The sequence below is a fragment of the Octopus bimaculoides genome, chromosome 9 (genome assembly GCF_046866305.1).
Source record: "Octopus bimaculoides isolate indiv1 chromosome 9, ASM4686630v1, whole genome shotgun sequence".
NCBI classification, from domain to species: domain Eukaryota; kingdom Metazoa; phylum Mollusca; class Cephalopoda; order Octopoda; family Octopodidae; genus Octopus; species Octopus bimaculoides.
The window spans coordinates 31,065,207-31,085,643 of record NC_142936.1 but is presented as its reverse complement, the minus strand read 5'-3'; the positions used below and the strand labels follow the sequence as shown (position 1 = coordinate 31,085,643).

Here is a 20,437-nt window from a genome sequence, read left to right as displayed (position 1 = left end):
TCTTCATCTTCATCATCATCATCACATATTTATATATTATGTATGCTTTTCACCTCATTTGTTTTTTTCCTTCACTTTTTTTTTTGTATAAACCCTAACATTTTATCTAACCCATCTTTGACATACCCTCCTCATTAAATGCTCCTGTGGCAAATAATAAAAATCATTATTATTATTATTATTGAGTGGAGCAGATAGCAGAATCAAATAAAAATAAAGAGTCAACATTGCCTTTCAGCCCTCTTTAAAGTCTATAAGGACCATACATATACTAGTCTTGATTTAATAAATTATAATGATCCTTCACCAATTCCTTTAAATTATGGACTTGTGTCAAAGTTACAAATCTTGATTATTAGTGCAGTAGAAACAGTGGTGTAATTGACAAAAAGCTGTTCAACCAACTCTCCTTCCCTACAGATATCAATTGCATTGATCTCACTGATTTAAGAATTGTCTACAAAAGTTATGGACACTGCCTTTCCCTCTCCAACTAAATAATAATATTGATTTTCTTGCATTGGTGTAAGGTCACAAATTTAGAAAGAATGGTGTAGTTAGTTGCATGACTGTTTACTTGTTTAAATCTCTGAAAGATGAAACACAATCATTCCTGGTAGGATTTGAACTCAGAAGGAAAAGTGATATTACTATTGTGAAACAGTTTGTCTAGTGCTCTACCAATTCTGACATCCACCACCCCAATAATAAAATGGATAATCAGGCCAAAACTGCAGTAGCTTGACCTGCTAAAAATAAGGGCTAAATTTCTCTCAGACCACAGATTATCATTTTAAAAAAGAAAGGACACAAATTTGATGACTGAAAGAAAAGAATGGGATGGTCATGGCTGAAGTGCCTGCTGAATCAGAGCTGGCCTTTGGTTAAATAGCAGCATCAGTAGTAAGCATAATAGCCAAAGAGGGAGCTTCTATATAGTTGTTCAACTTGTTGAAAATTGTAGGCAAATCTCAATCAAATCATATGCTAGTACTGGGGATAATGTAGAAATTATACCTTAAAAACAAATGATATGATTAAGTTATGAATGACTCTGATCACTGGCTGTTCTGTCAAATCTAACCTAACAGTTAAGCAACATAATAATTATAATAAAAATAGTATACGTTCTTCATCATTGTTTAGGTCACTATTGGACCCAGACTATTGGACCCAAGAAGTTAAAATTTTTCTCAAACTACTTAGAGAATTTGAGACTGTCACTAATCTACTCAATTTAACAATCACTTCTCCTTCAAATATCCTCCTATTACCACTAATTTAGGAACCACAAGAACTATATATGTATGCTGCCATCAAAAGCTGCACAGTTACAATCAGAACACTGTTCAAATCATAAGGTGCAACTCAAGCAATGCCAGATAATGCATGCCCTTAACACAATGTGCACGCTTTATTTTTTTTTTAATTTGCATGAACAATACTGATTAGGATTACTCAGCAGCCAGTACCAGTACCGGCTTCATTGTTTTAAAACAAATCATGCATAGTTCTTTTACATGACAAATCAATATATTTAATTCTTTTAAACTAGATTTATTAAATTTGACAAATTGTAACTGTCTAAACCATAGATTTTCTTATCTATACTAGATTTTTTTGTATGATAATGTTATTAATCTTATTTCAAAACAGTCTAACTTCTACATTTGTCCACATCACTAACAATGAAATGCTGTAAATATATGCACTCATGTATCTATTTGTAGATATTCTTCCTGTTGAATTTTTCATATTGTTATTAGGTTCATTTAAATTAGAATCAATTTCATACTTTGAATATTGTCAAGGCAGCTCTACTCATGTCCTTGAAGTTATTAATTATAGGACCATTGCAAAATTGACCTAGGCTATCATGACAACCTCATTAACTTTTAGAATCTTGTAGGTATTATTTTGTATCAGTGACCTCATTGAATGAACATATTTGACTCCTTGTCTTCAGCATGCATTTGAAGAAATTCTGTTTGTATTATCTTGCCAACTCAATAGACAGTCACGTATTTACAGGAGATAATGCCTTCTTAAGGAACAATCAGTCTCATAAATAAATGAAACTGAGTATCTCATACCTTCATTTACATGAAGAAGTTCATACACATCAAACAAAATAACCTGCAAAGACTTATTTGTTGAATTATCATTAACATTTGAATGATAGTCTCAACCCAGTGATTTTCTGTACTCATCTCCCAGCAATACTGAGTAAACAAGGCAAGTTTTACGTGGCTGCTCCAGCTACAAGAGATAGCAACCAAATCTTCCTCAATCTCCAGTCATAAAAATGAACACATTGGATAATTCAGTTCTAGATAAGCAATGTCTGATATAAAAAAAAGATTGATCATAGCTGGAATGCTTTTGACTATAACTCAGTTTAGTCAAGTCTAACCTGGGGGTAAACAGGAAAACCTAGGCAGTACATAATATATTATGCATGACTGCAGATGAAAATTTTTCAGAACTTTAAAAATATTATATTTCTGTAAAACCTTTCTTAGTAGCTATATTTTCAAACTCTATATTGAAAAGTAAATTGCTGCCAATTTTATTTACTTATTGATTTATTAATTTATTTATTTAATTATTTATCTATCTATTTATTTATTAAGCTTACCATCGAATCTATCCTTATACATCACTTGGTCCATTGAGCCAAATGCCTTCTACTGGAACTGAACAGCCTATAAGTTATGTGCAATACACTGGAGGGTCTATCAACCAGCCTCATGCACAACCACCTTATCTGTCAAAAAATACCCGGTCACACCCTATGGCTTCTCAACAGCGCCCTCCACCACATATAAACCCTATTGAAACACGTTAGTAGCCTTCTTTTCTTCATGCTATCTTTCTTTCTTACCTGCATTATTTCACCTAAAGAATGGCTGAAATGCTGTAATTAAATATTTTTCATCATCATCATCATGACTTTTACATCTGCTTTATTTCATGCTAGCATGAGTTGGATGAGACTTATTTGAGTCAGTATTTTACAGTTGGATGCCCTTCCTGACACCAACACTTGCTTGTTTTCATGATGCTGAGCTTCACAAAAGAGTTGACAAGAGACCACAATGACTGGCTAGAGAACCTCTACATTCCCATGCAAGCAGGGCTCTTATACTTCCTTAACACCTTATCTTGCCTCTACAAACACCACCTACTCATACACATTGTATCCTGTTGCCTATATAATATTGTATAGTAGTGGATTTCCTATTCAATCCATCCCACCATCCTTATCAATCCTTCTCTGTCTCTCCCTTTCTCTCTCCTTGTCTATCTCTCCTTCTCTCTTTCTCCCTCTCTCTCCCTCTCTCTCCTTCTTTTTCCTCTTCTCTCTCCCCCACTATCTATTTATTTGTCTGTCTGTTTGTTTGACTATCCATCTATTTATCTATCTGTCTGTCTAACTATTTCTGTTTGTCTGTCCATCCATCAATCCTTCCTACTGTTTCTTTTCCATTACTCACTCTCAGTCCCGTCTGTTATTATCTCCTCTGTTATCCTCTCCAATAAATTTGTTCCTCAAATCATACTTTTGTTTCTCTCACTATCTAAGCTCAGCTTATGACATTACCATCTTAGTACTGGTGCCAGGTTAAAATATACCCAGTTCAGTGTGTAGCATTTTGTGAATCAAGTAGAGACAGCAAAAGATCAAGGAGACTCTTTAGTCTTGTGAAGGACATGACAATTTCTCATACTAGTGCTATAAAATTCAATCAGTATACTCTGTAAAGTGGTTAGGCTTAGGAAAGACATCTGACTATATAATCCATGCCAAAAGTGAAACATACAAATAGGATTTGGTCATTTCATTCATCTAACAAAATAGTAACTCTAAGTGACTTGGACTATGACAATGAATTGAACTCATTCCCACTTGGAAAGTAGGCATGAAAGGTGACAATAATAATTATATGTATACGTATGCACTTGTGTCCATGTGATCATATATCCGTGTGTATAGTTGTCTAAGAATCTATGAGTCAGAAAACAAACAGGTATATTTGCTGATTTTACCAATGGTTCATACACAAGAGATTGGGAAAACTAATCAAGGTACACATTTCAAGTGTTGGTAGGCATCGACGTTTTCCCATAGGAGATCAGAAGTGTTACATTCAGTTTACGGGTGTCATAGCATAGAAAATAGAATTAAAAAATCACAGAAGAAAACATCGCAAGAAAATTTTTGTTCATTAGAGTTATGTCCCTTGGATAGAAATCAGATCAGAAAGTGCCACCAGGTTGTATAAGGTAAATGCTTGTAGAGTGGCTTTGGGGAGGAGATAAAGTCAGGTTTAAAGTCGTGTGGACTTTAAACCCAAGAAGATATTGCCTACACAAGTATTTACATTTGGGAAGAAGTAGACATGAACAACAAACATTTTCTCTTGGTGGGGTTAAGGATCAGGCTTGTAAATGATTTTATCCTTAAAACTGTTAACAGCCAGAGCCTCAATGAAGAATGAGGTTGCAATGTTGAAAATCTCTTTACTTGAAAGCAGGATGAAAATTCTTCTGCTCACTCCCTTAACCAGGTTCTTGAACATTTTAGTTGGATGTCAGGAAGTTGTATTAATCAACCTATCTCTCATTCGATTTACTAAAAGCACTAGTTTAAGGTCACATTGAGGAAATCAGTCACTTTCAGGTTGCTTTCTGTTGTAACTTTGAATCAAAGGGAATTCGGGGTATGGATTAGGTCTTTCCTAAGCCTATCAAGTGTGTGACCTTTTGCTCTGCTTGTTATTACCACAGCATTTCTGTAGAGGCTAAAGTTAGATGAGGGGAACTTCTTATTTAGTAAATCTAGATTAAAAAATAAAGCAATGAGGTCACATACACCTGCACCTTTAAATACCCTCATTACAACATTGAAGGAGCCTTCCAGGTCAGTTCACTCGACCCAAGCTGATCCCTTGTTGAAGGGCAGGTTCTTTTGTGGCAGGCAAATAATGCTTATGTCCTCATCGCTAATCTCAATGTATGCCCTAGTGAACTCCAGTGCCCTATGTAATCGTCAATATAGACAAGTGAAAGTCCATTACATTGAACTGGGTGATCTTTGCTCTACCTCTGCCACTATTGGATTTAAGTCATGTGATGACCTAATTAGTATTGCCAAAGTGTAAAGCTAGATGCTCTCCTTATGTAATTATTGACTTTCTTAAGTTGGAGCTTGCTCACCTAGCCAATATCTGACTTTGTGAGGTTGATTAGACAACACTTGGGTTGACAGCAAAGTTCAATTTGTAGTCTTTAATCATTATCAAGAAAACTTTTCTCACCAGGGCCTCAATCCTATCCTGAGTGCCTAGTCTAAAAGCTATCTCTTTGGTCTCATGGTTAATTTTACTATAGTCTTGAGGGGCTATCTTCCTGTATGTTTATGGGATGCTGTTGTGTAGTAGCTGTGCTTATGTATCATTATGTATCCTATATAAATTTTCACTTTTGTCTAAAAAAAGTCTAAGAATGTTTAATGTAAGTTTATTTTGGAAAGGATAACAGGACTTATGACATTTCAACCATGGTATGATGCCTAAGTGGTTTTCTGTTCCTAGATCCTTGGTGGGAATTTTCAAGCTATAAGACCAGCACTCAGAATCTGTGTATGGCTTTGCTTAGTCATAGAAAAAAGCTTTCCATCTCTTACAACTGACTGGTTGATCATCAGCCCTAGTAACATTCACGTGTTAAACTCGTCAGATGATATTGGATATCTTTTGTTGAGTATTTGAGGTCATACAATCACACGCAGCCCCAGCAAAAACCATATGGTCAATGAAAGAAAGTGCTATGGATTACAACATCAAGTAAGAATAAATGGAGAGGTGCAAACCTTATTTGAATGGCAGTAGAATGATCAGGAATTTACCATAAAGAGGGGAATTTACTCATATCTTTACAATTGTACTGATTGCTGTCATATCCATTACACACACATTCTAGATATTTACATATATTTGTGCTTGCTTGCATGTATGCATACATACATACAAATGAACAAACAAAGACAGACCAATCAACTGGTTATGTATCAATCATTAAATATATGTGTATGTGCATACGTGTGTGTGTGTGTATGTACATATATGTAAATATCTGTGTATGTGTATATATATTGTTTTATTCTTTTACTTGTTTCAGTCTTTTGACTGTGGCCATGCTGGAACACTGCCTTTAGTTGAACAAACTGATTCCAGGACTTATTCTTTGTAAGCCTAGTACTTATTCTGTCGGTTTCTTTTGCCACACTGCTAACTTACAAGGATGTAAACAGACCAACATTCAGTTGTCAAGCAATGGAGGGGGGACAAACACAGATACACACACACAAATATATACATATATATATATATATATCCTTTATTTAAAAGCAGCAGAAATATAACAAAAGCTGTTACTCAGAACGTGAAACTCAGAGTAACAGCTTTTGTTATATTTCTGCTGCTTTTAAATAAAGCATATTACTCTACCTCTGGTATTTGAGTACTCTTTTTTTGCACCTTGTTTCACATTTATGTGCTTACTCTGGTATATATATATATATATATATAATATATATATATATATATATATATATATATATATATATATATATATATATATATATATATATATATATATATATATATATAGATAGATAGATATGTATACAACAACCTTCTTTCAGTTTCTGTTTACCAAATCCACTCACAAGGCTTTGGTTGTCCCCAGGCTATAGCAGAAGGCACTTGCCCAAAGTGCACACAGTGGGACTGAATCTGAAACTATGTGGTTGGGAAGCAATCTTCTTACCACACAGCCACTCCTGATATATTGAAGTGTACAGTATTATATAACAATTACGGCTGATCTTACTAATTGGTTTCTCACTAGGGATTCATCAGAGTGTTCGGTAACAGTCCAGTTATGTAACCCTGCATTCATTAGAGGTAGCCATTATGGAATGAAATATGGTAACTGCTTTCTATTGTTGGAGGTGCAGACGCATCCAGTTTGTGATTGCTGTGAAAAAGATGATGAAACAAATCAAGTAGGAGATTGAGTTATGGGTTATGTTCCTTGGTGCCAAAACATCGTCTGGGATGGGGGTGGGGGTTGTTGCAAAGCACCAAGAGTTTTTTCGAAAAAGTTTTGTGGAAAATGTGTGTGTCTTTAAGATTGGTGTTTTTGTGGAAATGGAATGTGTGTGTGTAGTAATACTATGTGTATAGCCTTTGTGATGGGGGTGGGAGCAGACACACGTTTGCATTCGTTTGTGTGTTTACAAGGAACATAATTCTTTACTGCATGATTCATTTCCTCATCTTTTCACAACAACCACAAACTGGATGTGTCTATGCACTGCCAACAATAGAGCACAGTCACTATATTTCATTCAATAATGGCTATCTCTGATGAGTGCTGGGTTACATAATCAGATTGTTACCTAACATTCCATTGGATCCCTAGTGAGAAACTGATTGGTAAGATCAGCTGTAATGGATAATACTGTACACTTTGATTAATATACCCACTCTACTGACAGATATGCAAGTACATTTTTTCCTGACTTATGGACTCTTAGACACACACACACACACATATATGTGCATGTCTCTCTCTCCCTCCGTATGTGTGTGGGTGTATGGCTGTGTGGTCAAGAAGTTTGTTGTCCAACCAAAAGGTTTCAGATTCCTTCTCACTGCATGGCACCTTCACCCAGTGTCTTCTACTAATGCCCCAAGCTGACCAAAGCCTTTTCAGTGGATTTAGTTTCCAGAGACTAAAAGAAGCCCATCATATGTATGTATGTATGTATGTATGTATGTATGTATGTATGTATGTATATAGGTAGGTAGGTAGGTAGGTTGGTAGGTAGGTAGGTTGGTAGGTAGGTAGGTAGGCAAGCAGGCAGGCAAGCAGGCAGGCAAGCAGGCAGGCAAGCAGGCAGGCAAGCAGGCAGGCAAGCAGGCAGGCAAGCAGGCAGGCAAGCAGGCAGGCAAGCAGGCAGGCAAGCAGGCAGGCAAGCAGGCAGGCAAGCAGGCAGGCAAGCAGGGAGGGAGGAGGAAGGCAGGCTGGCAGGTAGGCAGTCAGGCAAGTAAGCAGGCATGTTTGAAAAAAAATGAAAAAGGCTTTTCTGATCATTTTTCCACTTTAATCATTAATTCTTTATAAATTGTATCATGACTGTTTTTCTCCCTCTGATCAGACATCGTTTTACACACACACATCATCATCATCATTTAACATCCGTGTTCCATGCTGGACCTCTGATTTGGGACTCAGCTTCTTGCTAAGCAATTTCCAAACTGTTCTATTTTTGGTATAAGAGTTCTTTTAATATAGTCTTATTTTTTTATTTCTTTATTGCCCACAAGGGGCTAAACATAGAGGGGACAAACAAGGACAGACAAAGGGATTAAGTTGATTACACCGACCCCAGTGCGTAACTGGTACTTAATTTATCGACCCCGAAAGGATGAAAGGCAAAGTTGACCTCGGCAGAATTTGAACTCAGAACGTAACGGCAGATGAAATACTGCTAAGCATTTTGCCCGGCGGGGTAACATTTAGTCTTAGTTTTTGTCCAGGTACTGGCAGGGGTGTTACAAAACTAAATACACACAGACACAATATATATATATATATATATATATATATATATATATATATATATATATATATATATATATATATATATATATATATATATATATATATATATATATATTCATATATATATATACACACATTCATCTGTACATACTTGCACATACTCCCCTTCACACACACACATATATCTTTTATCTTTTACTTGTTTCAGTCATTTAACTGCAGTCATGCTGGGACACCACCTTGAAGGATTTTAGTTGAACAAAGTGACCTTAGGACTTACTATTTTTTGAAGCCTAGTACTTATTCTATCGGTCGTTTTTGCCAAACTACTAAGTTACAGGGATGTAAACACACCACCACCAGTTCTCAAGCAGTGGTGGGGGACAAATACAGACACACACACATATATATATGAGGTGCTTCTTTCAGTTTCCATCCACCAAATCCACTCTCAGGGCTTTAGTCAGCCCAAGGCTATAGCAGAAGACATTTACACAAGGTACCATGCAGTGGGACTGAACAGAGAACCATGTGGCTGAGAAGCAAGCTTCTTACCACAAAGCCACAAGGGTTAAGTACAAATTGTGGTGGGTCAAAATATAAAGATAAAAATGTAAGTAAAAAAGCCAAAAATAGGAGATGTATTATAGAAAGTTAAAGAAGTGATTTTAAATTCTCAATCGCAGAATAATGCTAATAATATAGCCTGAACAGGATAAACTACCCCTATTTTGCAGAAAAAGTGTAGGTGGCTAGCTGTGGACACGAACTCACATCCCCGTGATTACGCGTCACAATGCTTTGACCGATTAAGCTAAACTTAAGATGTATTATGTTATAAAATGAATTTTGTATTTTGGAAAATAGTTCTTCCTGAATAGTAAAATAAGGTGTATTTTTTCAAATGATTACAATGACATCTATATTTTTTTAAGTAAAGAGAAACAGGCATGCAAACATTCATGTACATATTCTAACATACACAGACCAATGCACACATATATACATATGTATACTTATATACATACATCATACAAGTACACAGACATTATACATGTATACATACAGATACATATATATGTCACAGTATCACAGCATCGACAAGGTTGTCAGATGTTGTTGCACACCACTGGTCACAATGAGCTTCAAATTATGTCTTGATTACACCATTCTTTTCCATCTTGCCCCAAACTGTCTAACGAAATTATCTTCCAATTGTCGTGAAGGCCTTCCCTGTAACTTTTTCTGATCTCTTGGATACCACTTGACAACTGCACATATACATACATAAACATATTGGTAATGAAAAATGATAGAGGTGAACTCTTTTCAAGAAACAACAGTGTAGAGCTCAATTTATTAAGCAATTAGATTAAAGTATTAATTTGAAAGAGACAAGTTCCAAGGCCAATAATACTCCTCATCAAAGCTGACACATATCTAAACACAGAGGGCATATATAAACCATTATAAGCATGTGAACACATAACATACAAAAACATATATATACATATAATAGTGTAATTCTGTGCCCAAATCTAAGTCAGATAAGTAATTGCATAAATACATACAGATAAATTAAGAAGTCCAAGCTGATGAGATAACAGTTCACAATAATTCAAAAGGGATTCCTCAAATGAATCCAATAAATAGAAAGAATCTTACAGCCATTTCCGGGAATGTGCAAAGAAGTATGTAGGTAAAACCTTTTGAACTTCAGTAATCCACATTTCCTTCATCAGAAAATATGTACAGATTTTGAATTTTTAAACAAAATCATAAAATTATTCGTGGGATTGTAAAAATATGTTTAAGAATATACAGTAATTATATACAAGTATAAAAATTTCATAAATTCCAGGATTCCATGTCGTTGATATACCTGAAGAGACCCAGAATGGCTTAAAATAATGTGTTGTACCCAATAAAGTTTATTACACATTCCATCCCCTATTTTATTTATCAATACAATATATACACACACACACACATACATATATATAAATGCACACACACACACATATATGCAAAAATATCAAAGGATCAAAGGTCCTTCGCAAGCCATTGGCTCATAAGGCTAGTTTCCCAGATTCTTTGATGTGTATACTCCTCAGCTGGATGGGGCACCAGACCATCGCAGAATAACTCATTTTTGTCAGCAATATGAAATGAAGTGTGTTGCTTAAGAATCCAATACATCATCTAGTCCAGGAATCAAAACCACTAAATTATGTGCCCCCACAATATACATACATAGGTATATATACACATACACACACACACACATATGAAATATAATAAAATTATAAACAGGCAGACAACTGGTATCAGGTTCAGTTATGACAATATGTATTTAAGCATGAGGGTTGTTAACAAAGTCATGATACAATTTGTAAACAATTAATGATTAAAGTGGAAAAAATTATCAGAAATATCTTTCTTATTCCTTTTTTTCAAACATGCCTGCTTGCCTCCCTCCCTTCCTCCCTACCTCCCTACCTACCTATATACATACATACATACATACATACATACATACATACATACATACATACATATGATGGGCTTCTTTTAGTCTCTGCAAACTAAATCCACTGAAAAGGCTTTGGTCAGCTTGGGGCATTAGTAGAAGACACTGGGTGAAGGTGCCATGCAGTGGGAGTGAACCTGAAACCTAGTATAGATAGTAAGGTGGAAGGAAGACGGTGTATGGATAGTCTCTAACCGCTGCTCCAAGAATAGATGCACAGATGGTGCATTTCTTTGCTAATGACAGTCATCCAACATTATAGCAGCAGTCTATTCCACCACTGGAGAAAGAATGAGGTAAAGTCTCAGTAGAGAGATTTTGTTTACTATTAGTGTGAGGTATAAAGGAAAGTGTAAACAAAGAGAACAGAGGAAACAAGGCCATACTAATATGAAGATGGATAACATTCATAACAAAGGACAGATATATAAATTTCTAGAGTTAGAGAAAGATATATAGCAAGGAGCAGACTAGTACCAATATGTGTAGGGAAGGGGGATGCTAAGTGGTTTGGTGTGAAGAAGACCATGTGTATGTATAACAGTGACAGCATGTAGGTCAAGTACATTAGAATTATCAGTTAACTAGACTAGCCACCAGGAGTGGGAGGTGGCATACAAGATAAAATATACCTACTATCTACAGCAGTGTGGTGTAGTAATCAATGCAAATGTGTGTGGGAAGAGAGAAGAGAGATACTAGAGGGTTAGCATTCTGAGGACAATGAGTGCTCTTCAGATATGTGCTTGTTAATAGTTACCAAAGTAAAGAAACTATTTATTGTAACTATTTTTTATTTAATTAATAATTAGAATTGTAAGTTTAATGAAGAGTATGAAAATATTGTTAAGTGTTGGTTATTAGAGTAGCATAGGAATAAAAACAGAAAGATCTTCAAATTTGTACATAAACTGAGAATATCTAAAGTGGTTGCTACAATATGTTATGTAACTTCAAGAAAATAACATCTTGTTAAATCATTGTATTAATGATAAACAGAATCATCATCATCATCATCATCATGCATTATAAAATTAAGAATTATGGAAACATGCAGAGGTCAAGCAAGGGGTGAATTTAGAATAGGAGCAACAAATGAAGATATAAGAGGATGAATAAAGTGGTGCTCTGTGGATTGGATTAAATTAAATTAAATTAAAGAGACATATGAGGAACTTTTACTTTATGTGGGTGAGAATTATACTGAGATTCAAAAGCACTACATTTAAATTTGTGATAAAATCAGAATGTTTTGAAGAATCTCTGGACACAAGTGATAAATGCTTCGTTTTGTTTGTTTAGTAATTGCTATGCATTATGTAATAAGATTTGTATAGAATCTTTTAAGCATAATCAACACAGAGTATTATTGCTCTAGTATGGAACAACAATATTGATGAGAGACCAAGTAATATTATATGGTACACCATTTTTTTAAGGTTTTGTATATGGTCAGCTTATTATTTATTACAGGGGTTGGACAAAATAATGGAAACACCTTAAATTTCAAACAAATTTATTTTAATATGGGGTAGGACCACCTTTGGCAGTAATTACAACTTAAATTCTACAAGTTATGAACTCGGACAAAGTTTGAATTGTTTCCAAAGGAATTTTTGTTCATTCTTCAGCTGAAACAGTCTCCAGTTCTTGTAGTGATGATGGTGGAGGATATCGACTCCTTACTTTTTTTTCTAATATGCTCCATAAATGATCAATAATATTGAGACCTGGGGACTGTGGTGGCCAGATAAGAATGTTCCTTGTGCCATTCAGTAAGAACTTTAGCTGTGTGAATTGGTACATTATCATCCTGAAAGATTGCGTTTCCCTCCAGAAACAGTTCTGCAACCAAAGGATGAATTTGAACAGATAAAATGCTTAAATAGTCTTGACTATTAATTCTGCCATGAAGAGAAACCTGGCAGATTTCCAAAATATAGCCCCCCCCCCCCCCCCGATCATCACAGATCCTCCTCCATGCTTAACAGTTGGAAGAAGGCACTCTGGGTCAAATGCTTCTTTTGGCTGTCTTCACATGTATACTCGGCCAGAGGTCGGAAATAAGGTAAAGGATGAGAAAATAACATTCTTCCACTGCTCTAGGGACCAATTCTGTAGGTTTTTACTTCACTCTAAATGCTTTGCAACGTTTGTTTTTGAAAGTAGTGGTTTTGTGATTGCAGCCCTCCTGTGCAGCTCCCAGTGAACAGTTTTTGTGGAAACTGGGTTCTCTGGGTGATCATTAAGCTCTGCAGTAATTTTGGGAGCTGTACTTTTGTGATCCTTTCTAACACTTCACATAAGAGTCCAATGGCCCCTATCTGAAAGTTTTGGTTTTCATCTGGAGTTTTGTTTTGACGAGAAGGTTTTTCCCTCTTTCTCAAAGGCTGTCATTACTTTTGAGACAGTACATCTTGATACACCAAACATTTCAGCTGTTTTTGTTATGCTAGCACCTGCCATATGAGCACCAACAATTTGACCTCTTTGAAAGTCTGATAGATCTGTCATTTTAATGAATTTTAATTACCTTTTTCTGATGATATCTGAAAAGAAACAGCAATTGTAGCAAACCATATTATGCAACACTTATAATAAATCAAAAACATAAAAATAAACAAGCTTTTGACAGTTTTATAGATATTTCAAAATTATGATGCTAGATGTTTCCGTTATTTTGTTCAACACCTGTAGATTTATTGTGTTTAGTAGATTTAAAAGAGCTCAAATTGGCATTTAAAATTGATGATGGCTCCAATATATATATATTGGAGCCATCATCAATTTTGTTGTGTGTTAAGGACAGTACACTTATAAATGTTAAATCTTCAGAAGTTGCCTCCTTTCCCTTTAGCATCCTTTATATAATATGTTAGTGTTGTTACTAAGATATCAATCTGGGTTAAATTGAATCTGTCAGATTCATCTCCCTCATATATGATATATTCTAGAGTATTGTCAGTGTTATGTATGCTAGCAGTAGTAGTATTGATAATAGAATGAGTGGATGTCCGATTTTAAGTGAGGTTAGTATGTTTATCCATACTCTTGCCTATGTGTTTTTGAAAGCACATGACTTAGTGGTTATGGTATTCTGTTCACGATTGTAAGGTTGTGAGTTTGATTCCCAGCAGCACGTTGATGTCTTTGAACATGACTTTTCATTTCACATTGCCCCAGTACACTCAGCTGGCAGAAATGAGTTGGACCTGCATTTCAAAGGGCTAGCCTTGTCACATTCTGTATCACACTGAATTTCTTTAAGAAGTAAATTAAGATTATGCATATATGCAGAGTGCTCAGCACGTTAATTCCATGAACCCTAGACAGAGTGTCAGGAACTCATTTTGTAGTAGTTATCAATTTCAGTATTCATTATATACAAGGATTAAGGCTACGATTGGTTTCATGTTAATGACACCCTTAGAAATTATCAAGCTTATCACATGGAACATTGGTGTTCATCTCCAGTTTAGATCAAAACATGAAAAATCAGATAAAATCACAATAAAAGTCATGAGATTTTTCGGTAAACAAAAACAAGGCATCAGGGGAACAACTTTTGGATGATCATCTCCTTTAAATTTGAATCTTGGAAAAATTTGCTTCATTCAAATTTTTCTCACCCATGTAGATGCACACACATACCTGCATCAATATTTTACTTGCATTAATATTTTATGATTTTAAAACTTGTGCACTTAATAGTTCATATTTACATATATGTGCACCTTGTTGCCAAATGTTTATCACATTTTGGTATCAATGTTTTTACAGTGGTGTTATAATTGTGTATATTTAAGTTTATGTGTATATTCATGAATTAGTATATATATATTTTTTCAGTCTGTGGATCACGTGTTGTTTTATGCATTATGTATACATCTTCATGTATGTGCACGCACACATACACAGATACACTCATGCACCCCCACATATATACACGCATATATATACATACATACAAAATGTACATATGTACATATATCTGTGTATAGATTTTGGATGTGTGCATACGACTGTGGAGTTTCTCATATCTTACACATTTTTTACACATATTTTCCTGTCAAGTTTGTAAAGTTGTAGGGTTCTTGAATGATAAGTTTGTTTGTATCATGTAATACCCTGGGTATGTGTAATGCTCGTCTATTTGAGTGTTGAAAGTGCTCAGCATGAAGACAAGTGTCTTTTATGCTTAAAGTTTATATGGTGCATACATTTAATGTTCACACTCAGAGGAAAAAACCTAGCCAAGCTGGGGTGACAGAGTAGGTAGTGAGTCCTCTTTGAAATATCTGAGTGTAAAATATTACTTATGCATGCAGAGAGAGAAAGTTTAAACTCTAATGTTTAAAATATTAGTTTTTGATTGGATGATATTTAGCTTTTCAGTTATACATAGCTCACATTTGGTGCAGGTAACTTACTCCTCTTTCTTTTAGTGTCCATATCATTGCTTATACTAATGCTGATATAACACCCACATTCAGAGGATGTGGCAAGTGTAGCATAATTGATGGTGGAATAATGCAAGGACAACTGCTATGACATGTATGTTGGTCAATGCTCATTACAACCTTCTTTTCAGAAGCTGAAAGCTACAGTTCCCCCTCTCCATGTTACTTTCTACTTTCCTTTACATTCCTTCAGAGTCAGTATGGTCAATGTAGGCACATTGAAAGGTAGGTCTAGTGAGATTGTTGAGATGCTTGAAAACAGATATATTGATGTGTGCTGTATCCAAGAAGTTTGGTGGAGGGGAGCTTCAGCTAGGTTCCTGGGAGGGCAACTAAAATGGAGTAGGAAGCATTTGCATACTTCTAGCAAAGAAATAGTCAGAGTGTGTGATAGGGTACTTAAGCTCAGACTAGTTTTGCAGAATAGCACTGCAACAATCATCTCTGCCTGTGCCTCACAATTGGACTTACCAAATGAACAAAAGGACTTTTTATGACTCTTTTGTAGGCTACAAGTGACTGAGACCTTATCTTTGTGGCTGGTGATTTCAACGGGTATGTTGGGCAGCACCCAGATGTCTTCCAGTGGGTACATGGTGGCCATGAAATTGGTTCCTGAAATGAGGAGGGAACAAGGCTGCTGGAGTTCTATGATGTGAATGACCTAATGATTTGCAACACCAACTTCAGTAAATAAGCCAGTCACTTGATAACCTATAAATCTGGTGACCATGCTAGCCTGATTGACTACATTCTCATCCATGGCTGCTCATAAAGGCAAAGTCCTTCCCCAGTGAAGAGTGTACCCTTCGGCAATAGTTACTCATTAGTGACTTAAAACTGCAGACACAAAGGATTCCAAGAAGCAAACCAGTTTGGAAAAGAAAGATCTGGTAGCCTAAGGATCATTTGAATAATCAAGGGTTTAGGAACTTCCTAACTGAAACATTTGATGGGCAAGAGGGGTTACAGACTTGCAATGTAGAGGATAACTAGAAATTCCTATGAGACAACTTACTAAGAGCCACAGACCAAATTTGTGGGTGGTGCGAAGTCCCAACTAGACCTATGGTGACATGGCATAGAGCAATGTAGTTGACAGGGCAAAGAAACAAGCTTGGAAGGACTGGAATGGTGGTGGTAGCAAAGAGCTATATCAAGCAGCTAAAAGGGAAGCTAGGAGGTAGGTATATTTAGCCAGGGGTGAAATAGAAAGGAAGAAGTTTGCCAATGTTCTGCAGCATGGAGACCAGCAGTTTGAAATGTTTTGGTTTGCAAGACAGTGTACCAGGGAAAATTGTGAGGATGTGGGAGAGAAGTGTGTCCGCATGGATGATGGTTCACTTGTAGTTAATGACTCTGCAAAGAAAGAGGATTGGAAGTGCCACTATAAAAGGCTACAAAATGTAGAGAACTCATAGGGCAATCCAAATAGACAGTAGTGTTGTAGACAGCCATGAAGGATATGAAGATGGGGTTAGCCCCAGCCCATCAGGAATAACTGTTCAGGTGCTTAAAATATTTGGTGGTGTGGGTTATGCTCTAGTCACCCATATAGTTAGTCAAGTGGTACACAAAAGAGTCATACCCAATGACTGGTGTAGCAGCACCATAGTCAACTGCTACAAAGGTAAAGGTGATGCCTTAGATAGAATTAATTACAGAGGTATCAAATTGTTGAATCAGGTGATGAAAATCATAGAGACGGTCATAACCCAACTAATTAGGGAGAGAGTTAGTCTAGATGAGATGCAGTTTGGTTTTGTGCCACTGATGTTATATTTCTAGTAAGGCAGCTGCAGGAAAAGTACTTAGCCAAAGATAAACCTCTGTACTTGGCTTTTGTTGACTTGGAGAAAGCCTTTACAGGGTTCCCTGATCCATTATCTGGTGGTCAATGTGGAAACTAGGGATAAATGAGTCGTTGGTGAGAGCTGTACAAGAAATTGTACAGGGATGCAGTCAGTAAGGTGAGGTTAGCAATGAGCATAGCGATGACTTCAGGGTACAAGTAGAGGTTCACTTAGGATAAGTCCTCAGCCCTCTCTTGTTCATCATAGTCCTCTTGGCAATAACAGAGGAATTTAAGATGGGCTGCTCCTGGGATCTTCTTTATGCTGATGACCTTGTTCTTATAGTTGAATCTCTACTGGAACTAGAGAAGAAATTTCAGGTGTGGAAGCAAGGCCTAGAATCAAAGAGCTTTAGAGTTAACCTAGCAAAAAATAAAGTCTTAGTAAATAGGAAAGCAGAGATATCACACATGCCGTCAGGTAGATGGCCCTGCTCAATCTGTAGGAAAAGCATAAGTATAAATTCCGTAAGATGCATCCAGTGCAAGCTATGGACCCATAAGAGATGCAGCACTATCAGGAGAAGGTTAACTGTTTTTGTGTGTGGAAGGTGCACAGGTACAATAAACAGTAAAAATGTACAGACAACAAACTCCATCAAATGCCAGGAGGGTGAGCTAGAGGTAGCTGATAACTTCAATTATGTAGGTGACCAAGTCAATAGTGGAGGTGGATGGTCCAAGAGCATAGCTGCAAAAATAAGTATAGGCTAGGCAAAGTTCAGATAGCTTCTACCTCTGTTGGTAACAAAGGGCTTCTCCCTCATGTTAAAAAGCAGATTGTATGATGCCTGTGTGCAAACAGCTATGTTACACAACAGTGAAACATGGGCTGTGACCACCAAGGACATACGTAGGCTTGTAAGAAGTAAAGCTCGCATGATTCGCTGGATGTGCAATGTCAGTGTACATGTACGACAGAATGTGTCTTGAAAGAAAAGTTGGGCATAAAAGGCATAAGATGTGGTGTGCAAGAGAGACAACTGCACTAGTATAGTCATGTGATGCATATGGATGAGGACTGCTGTGTAAAGAAGTGCCAATCTCTAACTGTGGAGGGAACCTGTGGAAGAGGTAGATCCAGGAAAACATAGAACAAGGTGGTGAAGCATGATCTTTAAATGTTGGACTTCATGGAGGCAATGACTAGTGACCAAGACCTTTGGCAATATGCCATGCTTGAGAAGACCCATCGAGCCAAGTGAAATTGTAGTCATGACCATTGCATAACTAGCACCCATGCCAGTGGCACCTTTCAAGCATTAGGCCTCATGGAAGCAATGACAAATGACTGAAACCTTTGGCAATATGCCATGCTTGAGTAGACGACCCATCAAGTCAAGTGAAATCATAATCATAGCAGATACTGGTGTCACACAACTGGTACCCATGCTGGTGGCATGTAAAAGCACTCATTACACTCTCAAAGTGGTTGGCATTAGGTTTATTCTGCTATAGAAACCATGTCAAATTAGACTGGAGTTTGGTGCAGCCCCTCAGCTTACCAGCCCTGGTAAAACCATCCAACCCATACCAGCATGGACAACAGACGTTAAATGATGATGATTATGATCATTGTCGTGTTAGATAGGAATGTTGTGTGTTTTTATTTTTGTCTCTGAATGATGCCAAATACTGTGTATATCTTTCTTTGAAACAGTTACTTATCATCTTTGGTACTCCCTTTAGATCTGTGATATTGGACTTCTATACAAGTTCTTTTTCTAGAAACTTGTTATTCAAAGGACAGTAGTTTGGGGATCTACAATTACATTGTCTTTTGGAGATATTTCTAGTGGTACTATTTTTATTGTGGTTGAATATAATCGACCCCATATTGGTGAGGCAACTATAGTTAACTTTAATCGTATTTCTGTTGAAAATCTTATGGTATTTGTGTGAGTGTAGGAAGTGGTTATCTATTAGTTTTAGGAATTTTCAAGGTATGTTCATAGCTATTTTCATTCTATAAACATACATGATAAAAAAAGACGAAAAAATTTGATAAAGTATTAATGATTAAACTATCCATTATACTAATACAAACCATAATCCTACCCATAAGGGAAAAGTAAATGAATCTGATCAGATTGCAAAGCCCATTTGAGGTATAAGAAAGGAAATTGCAAAATGATACTAAGATACAAACATGTGAAGGATTTAAAGAAACATTATAATAGAGAGGATACAGGTGAGTTAATAAGGAAATATCAGTTTGTACATAATAAAGCATAAAGATGCCACATTCCAGGGAGAAAAACTAGACGTAGTTGATAACTTCCGCTATCTAGGTAACCAAGTTAGTAGTGGGAGAGGGTGCGCTGAAAGTGTAGCTGCTAGAATAAGAATAGCCTGGGCAAAGTTCAGAGAGCTCTTACCTCTGTTGGTGACAAGGGGCCTCTCACTCAGAGTAAAAGACAGACTGTATGATGCATGTGTACGAACAGCCATGCTACATGGCAGTGAAACATGGGCCGTGACTGCTGAGGACATGCGTAAGCTTGCAAGGAATGAAGCCAGTATGCTCCGATGGATGTGTAATGTCAGTGTGCATACTCGACAGAGTGTATGTACCTTGAGAGAAAAGTTGAACCTAAGAAGCATCAGTTGTGGTGTGCAAGAGAGATGATTGCACTGGTATAGTCATGTGGCGAGAATGGATGAGGATAGCTGTGTGAAAATGTGCCACACCCTAGTGGTTGAGGGAACCTGTGGAAGAGGTAGACCCAGGAAGACCTGGGATGAGGTAGTGAAGCACGACCTTTGAACATTAGGCCTCACCGAGGCAATGACTTTTGACCAAGACCTTTGGAAATATGCTGTGCGTGAGAAGACCCGGCAAGCCAAGTGAGACCATAATCCAAGACCTATGCCAGGGGTGTAGACAGCCCACTTATGCGTACCTTTCCTTCATTGGATATTAAACTCTGCTTGCGAAGACCTGTTGAGGCAAGTGAA

At 36.6% G+C, this 20,437-nt stretch overlaps 1 protein-coding gene across 34 annotated transcripts in view; it reads left to right on the top strand.

Annotated features, from left to right (window-relative positions):
* The window catches only part of LOC106875847 (coiled-coil domain-containing protein CG32809), a 931,982-nt gene that overhangs the window by 662,660 nt on the left and 248,885 nt on the right, over positions 1-20,437 (top strand). For 23 of the 34 annotated variants that reach the window (XR_016243094.1, XR_016243096.1, XR_016243095.1 and 20 more), the window contains one exon: positions 2,634-2,843. The exons of the other annotated variants lie outside the window; for them this stretch is intronic. Coding sequence is in view for 18 of the 23 variants with exons in the window: in XM_052970538.2 (XP_052826498.1) it covers positions 2,634-2,843 (210 nt within the window). In the remaining 5 variants the exon portion in view is untranslated. The remainder of the gene's footprint in view (positions 1-2,633; positions 2,844-20,437) is intronic. 34 annotated transcript variants of the gene reach the window in all.